The following is a 9,047-nucleotide window of genomic DNA, read 5'->3' as shown; positions in this document are numbered from 1 at the left end:
AGCTGTATGGACGGCTGCGCGACCCACTGCGGTTCGGCCAGGACCTGGGCCCGGACGCCCGTGTAGTACAGCGCGTCGGCGTCGGCGTGCTGCCTGTACCGGTGGCCGAGCGCGGGCTCGGGGCCGAGCGCGGCTTCCCGCTGCAGGCGCACGGGGACCTCGCTGTAATAGGCGATCAGTTTCCACAGCTTCTCGTAGTTCTCCCGGGTCATGGGGCACTCGAAGTCCAGGCCGACGGTGGCGTTCAGCTCGATGTCTTGAGATTCCGTGTGGTTCAGGCGAATCTGGGACAGCTGTGTGGGCTTCTGGATGCCACAGGCCAGGCTGACGGTGTTTCCGTGCTCGTCAGTCATGTTCAGGGACACCTGCCACGCGGGGACTTGGAAGTGCTCCAGAGGGGGCCAGGCACCGCCGTCGTCGTCCGGGCCCTGCTCGTCCTCGAGGCCACTGCTGCCGTTGTGTCTCAGAGGGGACGTGATGGAAGGCTTCACACAGGGGACGTCCTCCAGCGTGTGAATGTCGTGCTTCTGCAGCCTCCGGGGACTGGCGCACGCGGGGCAGAGCTGGCCGCCTTCGTAGGCTTTGTCCTTCTTACACTTCAGAAGCCCTGAAACAGAGAAGCAGACGCACGCGCTGCGGTCAGCGCACCGGGGGACGGGCGCCTCGCACGCGGCCACGGGACGTGCGTCAGCCCCGCTCGGGCGCCTGTGCCTACGGATGTGACGCCTCGCCTCTGCGACTTCACGTCTGGCCGCAGATCGGTTTAGCGCACTGCGAGCTTTTTAACTGCCGGACAGCGAGGCATGAGTGCTTCTCTGGAACATTCTCTAAGCTAAAGATGCTCTTCACGCCCATTAGAGGAGTCACCTTTTATGAGGGACGAGAGAATCTCATATAAAGCAATCGCGACCCGTGGAAATCTCTCCCGGCTAAAGGACCAACTTGTGGCATGGATCACGCGTAGGTACTATATATATATCTCTCTTTCTACGCGTTACTGTTTCCGGCAGCGTCTGCTTTTCTTGCAGTCGTACCCTGGACATCGACGGCTCAGGCATTTCGTCCTACTCGTCTGTCCGTGGCTCCGTCCCGCCTGTTCTCCCCTCCCCGGCTCAGCTCTTCGGGGACACGTGCCCCTGAGCTCGGGCACGTCTCCTTTGTGATCTGTCCCCTGGGAGGAGACCTCACCCGCGTGTCGGATTCCGATGACCGTGCATCGGCCCACGATCATTCCCACAGGTGCGCGAGCCGCCTCGAAGCACGCCTAGCAGCTCCACACCGACTTCCCTGTCTGACGTGCCTGTTTCGAAGTGACAAAGGCTCCTTGAACCGGCGTCTACACAATCAATTCAGGATTCCTCCCTGCTCCGACCTAGACCTCTCGTGGCTTTGCGTTTAGAATCCGTCAGTTTCTCCCCATGGGGAACCTACGACACTATTGTTTTGGTTTTCTTCACACTTGTTTGCTTCTTTCCACGCCCACTGGGTACGCACCGTTCGAGCCCCGTCCTCTGCGGCTTGCTCTACTGCAAACCTCTTCACCGTATTTACTTTCCCTCCCTGAACAGTTTCCGGGGGGGCTGTCAGAGCCGACACCTCGAAAGTGCACACGTGAGGTGGACAACACTCGTGTGCCCACGGAGAGACCTGTACACGGACACGGACGTGCACGCGGACACACGCACCCACACTCACGACGTCCTGAGCGGTCGACATGGCTCTGTGCTGCTGGGAATTCAGTCAGCAAATGGCTTTCCACCTCACCCAGCCCACACCCCGCGTGTGGGGGCTACTTCCCGTCCATGAGGTGTGAACCGACGTGACATGCGTCTTTTGTCCTTAAAACTCGCAGGAAGCAGGTACGCCTCCGCCTTTCCCCTCCCACTGCCTGGCGACGTCAAGCAGATGCCAGATTTCAGGGGGAGCCACAGATGAGGGCACCTCCGTCCCTCTCAATCTGTGCAAGGAGCGGCCTGGCACCCGAAAGCACTCACTTCACACGGTGGTGTGAGGTGGCCACGCTGGGCGTCCCTCGTGGGCACGGGCTGCGGGGCTTGTAGAAATGGAGGGCGGCAAGACCCTTGAGAGGAGGGGACCTTTTAGCCAAGATGTGGGTGCCGGGAAGCAGCCACCTGGTAGGAAGGGGTTCCCGGAAGGAGGCGGAGCGAGTCCAGTGGCATCGAGTTTGAACTCAGTTCGCAAGGAGCCATTGAGCGGGGGGCATGAGGGAGCGGGGAGCCCGGGGTGCTACAGCTCGGAGCAGGAGCGACGGGCGGGACTGGGCTCTTTCTCCTCGACCCGATGGCGAAGGGCTGGAGAGCTGGCGTGGGGGCGTGGGCATGGCCGGGCGCCTACTCGGGACATCTGCCCTGACGAGTGCTCGGTGCAGGGTGCAGGGAAGGGGTGACCGAGGAACATGGGTGACCAGGGCTGCAGAGACACCTGCGGAGGATGCTCCAGCGTCCCCTCAGACAGAGGAGGAGGAGCCTGCGGAGACGCCCATGGGCGAAGACGCCCAGGACATGGGAGCGCGGTGCGATCTGAGCGTGCGTTTGCAGGGCAGCCTTGCAGAAGCAGGCAGAGAAAGAGAAGAATTTTAAAACCTTCCTGACTTTGAATCACAATCTACTTTCTCAAAACTTCTACACATCGATCCTGTTTTTTTTTAAAAATTTTTGTTCCCTGGATCAATCCAAAAAATCTCTCTCCCCCTCTACCCACAGAAGAATGGTCTCATGGCCACCCTCAACCTTCTCTCTCTCCAGATTCCTTGTCCACTTTGTCACAGGACACGGATGCACAGACAATCCCATGTCCAGCTGTAGCCCAAGGTGCATGTCACCCCCTAGATCCCCATTCTGCGACAGCGAACATCACTGCATCCAAGTGATTCAATGACAGCGGCTTTACAGGTCACCGAAGGACGCAGCTGCGTTGGCCTTACGGATCAGGCGCGTGTGCTCACTTAACTTGTGGCGGTCGACAAGTGAGTCCTCCCCCTTGCTGACTTGGGGATGCAACGTGCATCGCCCTGTGCAAGACACAGCCACGTCGGAAGACCGGAGAAGGTGAGCTGCGTGGACAGGGGAGCAGTGTGGGGCGCAGACACACGGCGACCCTCCTCCCTGCTTACCTTTCGATTTCCCGTGCCATTCGAGGAACCAGCGCATGTCACAGTCACAGGACCAGGGGTTGCCGTGCAGGTAAAGGTTCTCCAGCAGCGGCATATTTTGAAGCATGCCGGCGGGCAGGCTCCGCAGCCTGTTGTCGGCGAGGTACAGGTGCCGGATGTTGGAGAGCCGGAAGTAGTCCAGAAACGAGAAGGTGGAAAAGGTCCCGGAGTGCAGCTGGTGCAGCACGTTCCCCTCCAGATGCAGCAGCCTCAGCGCCGTGAGGCCTTGGAACGCGTGCGGGTGGATGAACTCGATCTCGTTGTGGTCCACGTGCAGCCTCAGTAAGCTCCGCAGCCCCTGCAGGGTCTGTGCGGTGATGACCCGCAGCTTATTGTAGCTGAACTTGAAAACCTGCGGAGACAGGATGGGGAGGGGGTGGGCGTGGAGGGGGCCGTGGGAAATCCCGTTGGTAACTGACAGAGCCGCCCCCTCCCCTGGCGCGGGGGAGCAGAGCACACGGCGGGAAAGCAGAGGCACGAAGCCAGCTTCTCGTGTGCCGAGTCCCGCAGCCACGTCCCGCCGCATCGCGGAGCGTTTCGGAATCGCCAGGCGGGGCTGAGGCCGCAGCGCAGGATGCTGCCGACGGCCCGGCCTTACCTGGAGAGAGCCGAGGTCCCTCAGAGCCCCGTCGGGCACGCTGGGGATGTTGTTGCCGTGAAGCATGAGCAGCTCTAACTTGCTCAGCCCCGCGAAGGACGTCTCCGACAACGCCTGTATGCTGTTGAACCTGGACAAACGGAAGAAACGATAAGCGACGGGAACGAGAAGCCGGGCCCGTCAGGATCCTCTGGCCCAGAGGCAACGTAGCGACACACAACCCAAAACACGAAAAACAGAAACGCCGGTTCTTTAAGAAAGCCCGGAGCATCCAGACTCCTCGAGGAAGCAGGCGGCCATGAGCCCTCGTTGGAGAAGAAGGAATCGAGATCAATGACACGTGGCCCCTGAGGATGCAAGGAAATGGGCCACGTGGGAAGTAGCCGTGCATATGACATAAAAGCAGAAGGCCGTGAGTGGAAGGACCACGTGACAAAGTCCACAGCCACGCAGGGACATTTCACAAGGACAAGCCGATTTCACAAGGACAAGCCGCCACTTCCGGTGGGTGATCGACCCTGCGTGTAAACATTCTGGGGTATCTGGGGTTCCGATTTTGCAGGAACGGGGGTACAGATGCTTCCTGGACTGGAAGGTCCCCATTGCTACACTGTCCTGGTGCAAAAATATCTCCCCAAGTTCGTCCCCGCAGATGCGAGTCTGTCACGAATGCAGAACCCTTTGTGCTCCGTGTTGGGAGGTGGTTACCTTGCATCTGGGCTTCTGCCGACCTGACAGTGTCACCTGCTTCTCCTTATCACCCGAGTAAAGGGACGTAGACGTGAGCAGAATGAAGGCGAAGCCCTCGGAGCTTAATACGGCAGCGGCCAGCCAGGGGTGCTTCTCCCATGAAGTCATCGGAGACGAAACCCAGCCCCCAATTTCCAAGTCAGAACCTGGCTAACTCGCTCCCTCTCAGAGCCTTTGGGAGCACCTTGCAGCTCTAAACTCTTTTGCTCCAAAAAAATTTTTCAGATGATTTTTAAAATTTTATTTTGCAATGACAGTTGACATACGAGACACCACGGTCTCTGCACTGCGTCCTTTGTGTGTCGTTGTTTACGGTCCTGTGGTGACACCTGTGTGGGATGGTGAACACAGCAAACGAGATGGACATAACGTGGGCGTCCATCAGTGGACCAGTGGATCGAAAAGATGTGGAATATTACTCAGCCATGAAGAGAGGTGAAATCTTACCCTTCGCAACAACGTGGAGGGTGTCACACTAAGTGAGAGAAGCCAGACAGAGAAAGACAAATAGCGCACAATGTCGCGTACGTGTGGAATCCAAACAGCGACAATACGTAAACAAGCACCAAGAGCACAGGACTCATCGGTCCAGAGAGCAACCTCAAGGTCGATGGGCGGGGCCTGGAGCGGAAGAGGTGAAGGGCTGAGAAGTACAAATCGGTAGCCACGGGACAGTAGCCGGGACGTGAGGTACAGGACAGGGAGGACAGCCAACGCCCCCGCAATAAGCACGTGTGATGCCAGCGGGGGCCGGACTCACCGGGGCTCATTTCATACGTTCCGTAAGTGTCTGACCACTGCGCTGAACACCTGACTCTAACAGAAAATACTGCTGAATGAAGAAATAATAAGGAAGAAAATCATAAAATAAATAAGCGAAAGTTTAAAAAAAAACACACATAACCGTCTCTTTCCCATTTTTAGAGCCCGAGGTTGGTCCGGAAACAGTAGGAGGAACATGAGATCAGGTGAGGCGGCTGTGGGGGGCCGGGGGCCAGGTGGCGTAGCAGCTGAGGGGGTGGTGTGTTTCGTCTGTGCCAAGTTCACCGTGAAGACACTGGAGGGTTCGAAGACAGACAAAGACCCGGATGAAGCTACAGGTTAAGACAGCACGTCCGGCCACTGCGTGGAGAACGGGCCGGAGGTGGACGAGGAAGCGAGCGGCAGACTAGGGGAATCGCGGGGTCCAGCACCGAGGTCGGGGGAGCGTTGCAATGACAGGCGACGACAGACTTGGAGGAAGAGGGTTCCGGCTGGACGTGAGCGTCAGGTGGACTGCGTCATTTGCCACGCTGGACGAGACGGGGGCTGGTTCGAAGTCGTGTTGGCCGTGTCAAGGGGAACACATTTGTGAGGCTCCGAGGATGGAGATGGACCTCGACGCGTGCGTGGTCAGGAGACGTCACCCTCGTGCCTCGTGCAGTAAGGCCCTGGGTGTGGGCACCGCGTGGCAAGACCCCAGAGGCAGCAAAGAGTCTAGAGGCCAGAGGGACAGGCGGGTCTTCAGACGCAGCAGGTAGCGGTCAAAGGCTCAGTCTCAAACGTCACAAAGACTTCGAGGCCCCTCGGCGCGTTTTAGTACAAACGTGTGCAGCGCTCGTCCGTGTTCCCTGCCCTGGTCGTGAAACATTCTCACTTCTGAGGTGACACATCCAGTGATAACGGTGGAGGCCGAAGGCCACAAGGCAAAGGAACACGCTCGGGTACAAACGGACACGGAGGTTTGAGCTCCATCCGTAGCTGCCTGCATCGCCCCGAAGTCCAGGATGGGGGCCATATCAGCTTGGGAACCTGTCTCACTCTGTCACGTTCTCCGTGGTTGCTTTATGAGGCATCAGAGACTTCCAAACGTGGCCGTCTTCGGCGCCAGAGAATTTTCTCAGATAGACAAAAGTCAACGGAGTCGCCGGAACGTCACCCAGTGGGGGTGGATGAATGCTCCTTGAGTCCGTCTAAAAACCAGCAGAGAGCTGAGGACGTGAACGTGGCATTCACAGGAGAGAAGCTGGGGGGACGGTGAAACGCCGCTGGGGTGAGCCTAGGTCCTCTCTAGAGCGTCCTGCTGGTGGGCGATCACCGACTACCTAACCAGCTAACGGAAATGTTTTCTCTTCTCTCAGAAATGTGTGCGGGACTGCTTCAAAAATACCGGTTAGCATCACAAAGCAAAATTCACACACACACACGCACACACGCACACACACAGGAATAAGAGCAGTATGGGCATCTCGAAAATCCCAGAAAGATAGCCTCAGAATCGGTGTTTTCGAAAAGGGGAAAACTAGTTAAAGGTCTCGAAATCAGACACTAAGCGGATGGCTTTATTTTGGTTGCTCAAAACGGTTTGGGCAGGAACGTTTTGGAAAGGCTCTGGGGCCATCCGAACAGGAAACAGGACATCTCGCTCTCGCTGCTGACTGGGAACCCTGAGCACATCTGCGAGGAAATGACATACTGCACGAGCGCCCTGCCAGTAATCTCTCATTCCTCGAGGCCTTTCCACCCTTCGCAGGCGGCTCGAGGACACACGAGACCGCGAGTGCTCTCCACATCGGACGGCACGCTCATTGCTTCTCCTTCCCCAGCCTCATGATCTGCTTTGAGACGGGTTTCCAGAAAACGGGGCTGTGACATAATTAAAAGCGTGACTTAGAAATGTGGCATTTTAATTCATGCTGCAAATTAAGCCAGACGGAATCAATATGTTCTGGCGATATGCCATGAAGCTAGCTACTCCTTAGTCATTTTTTAAATTTCTGTCTTGAATATTACCCAAAGCAGCTCGAGATATTATCGGCATCGGCAGGAAAAGGAAGCTTTCAATATCTTTTGTTTGTTCTAGTGGCAAAGCTTTGTCGGATTGTAAAAAGGAAGCTGGTTATCTGTTAATTTTCCCCTCTGGCAAACCCAAACTGTTTGCCCCCCAAGGAATTATCATCATTGTGGCTGGATTTTCAGACAGTGGAATCATAAATGTTCCCTAAGATTTTACCGGGAAAATGATTTAACGGTCTGAGGCTTTGGATTACCAAAGTTTCTGTCTTATAGTCCTAACTTTCTATTCTCTTATTCTATTTCTGGAGTTTATAGTCAAAACAGCAAGAATATTTTAAAACTCTAAGGTGTAAAGTCTTGGGTCACTGAGTTGAGTTTGACCATTTTATTTTACTAATACATCTCTACAATGGATATTCATCAAACCCTAAATTATTTTTCTTCTTTTCTAGATGGTGGAAGATAGCTAATATACTTTTTGAAGAAGTCCAAATGATTTCTTACGATTAAAATTGTACACGATTGCCTGTAACTCAAAGCGACTAACATTTATGCCTATGAAAAATTCAGGGGTATAAAATGAATTTTTAGAATCTAAAAACTCTGCCCGGAATACTGCACTAAAATATCTGTTAAAACACGTTGATATTCTTAAAGAGGCAAAATCTTTAAGAACTCTTGGATTTCCTCAAAGACGCAGTGGCTCCATCCACATCACTTACAAAATGTCTGAGGTGCCCCATTTATTAATTTTATTATTCTTTAGCAGTTTCTGAAGTCTATGCAAATAATGTGGTGTCATATATTGACGTGTGCGTCACGTGCCTCTGTAGCGATGACGTATTAGAGAATTATCATCCAAGGACATTTCTCGACCATCGAAGTAGTCAGGCCGCCTCGTCATTAAACTTTATGACAGCGGTTACGGCTGATGGACACGCTCAGATAATCGCCCGAAGGGACGACTCTGCCCGCGAGGAAGCACACAATGCTGGACAAAGCGACACATAAAGGAATCGACATTGGCAGCTACGTGGGTGCACGAGGAGGGTACATGCGAAACCAAATAAACACGCAGGCAAAGGAGTCGAAAACGTCCAAGAAGAATGTGGTACAAACCCCAAATTGATTCTTTCCACATGTTTAGAAATCCCAGCCGGCACGGAAGCCAGGGAGCGGAACGTGCAGTGGACCTCGCTGGGAACGTAGCAGGCGCAAGGGTGGGGACAGGCGCGCGCCGCCGGGGGAGGCGCCGACAGCAGAATCAGCACCACGGACAGGGCTCGGCAGGGCGCCCGCGCGGGCATCTTGCGGGGCTGCGTGGTCCCTGGACACCTGCGTGGGCGGGACCACAAAAGGAGACGCGTTTACTGTCACGTAGCACTTGCTCGTGCGCGGCGACTCTCAGCCGAATTGTGCCTAAGCGGCTTTAAGCGTCCCGGGACTTCGAATAGATAATAGATGTTAGCGACGCTTGAAATACTGTAAGTCAAAAAGACACGAACCTTATATGTGTCATATTCCGCCCGTTACGGTTCGTCATGACTATAGAACGTAGCCTTGATTCCTGACTGTCATTCTACGATATGGAAATCTCGCTATGTGTGAGTGAGAGAAAGAGATGGACGGAGAGAGAGGAGATGGAGAGAGAGACAGAGACAGTGCTATGTGTGAGTGAGAGAAAGAGATGGACGGAGAGACAGGAGATGGAGAAAGAGACAGAGGCAGTGAGAGACAGAGACAGAGACAGAC

General features: G+C 55.1%; 1 protein-coding gene across 1 annotated transcript in view; it reads right to left on the bottom strand.

Annotated features, from left to right (window-relative positions):
• Nucleotides 1-8,610, bottom strand: part of MXRA5 (matrix remodeling associated 5) — a 22,359-nt gene extending 13,749 nt beyond the window's left edge. Inside the window, exons 1-4 of the mRNA XM_025049758.1 lie at nucleotides 8,415-8,610; nucleotides 3,771-3,900; nucleotides 3,134-3,524; nucleotides 45-607 (exon numbers count right to left, since the gene is read on the bottom strand). Coding sequence (XP_024905526.1) covers nucleotides 45-607; nucleotides 3,134-3,524; nucleotides 3,771-3,900; nucleotides 8,415-8,602 — 1,272 coding nt within the window. The 5' untranslated portion in view covers nucleotides 8,603-8,610. The remainder of the gene's footprint in view (nucleotides 1-44; nucleotides 608-3,133; nucleotides 3,525-3,770; nucleotides 3,901-8,414) is intronic.
• Between the last annotated feature and the right edge of the window lie 437 nt (nucleotides 8,611-9,047).

Source organism: Pteropus alecto, unplaced genomic scaffold (assembly GCF_000325575.1).
Source record: "Pteropus alecto unplaced genomic scaffold, ASM32557v1 scaffold96, whole genome shotgun sequence".
NCBI lineage: Eukaryota > Metazoa > Chordata > Mammalia > Chiroptera > Pteropodidae > Pteropus > Pteropus alecto.
Note: the sequence above shows the minus strand (reverse complement) of the source record. Positions and strands in the feature narration are given on the sequence as shown.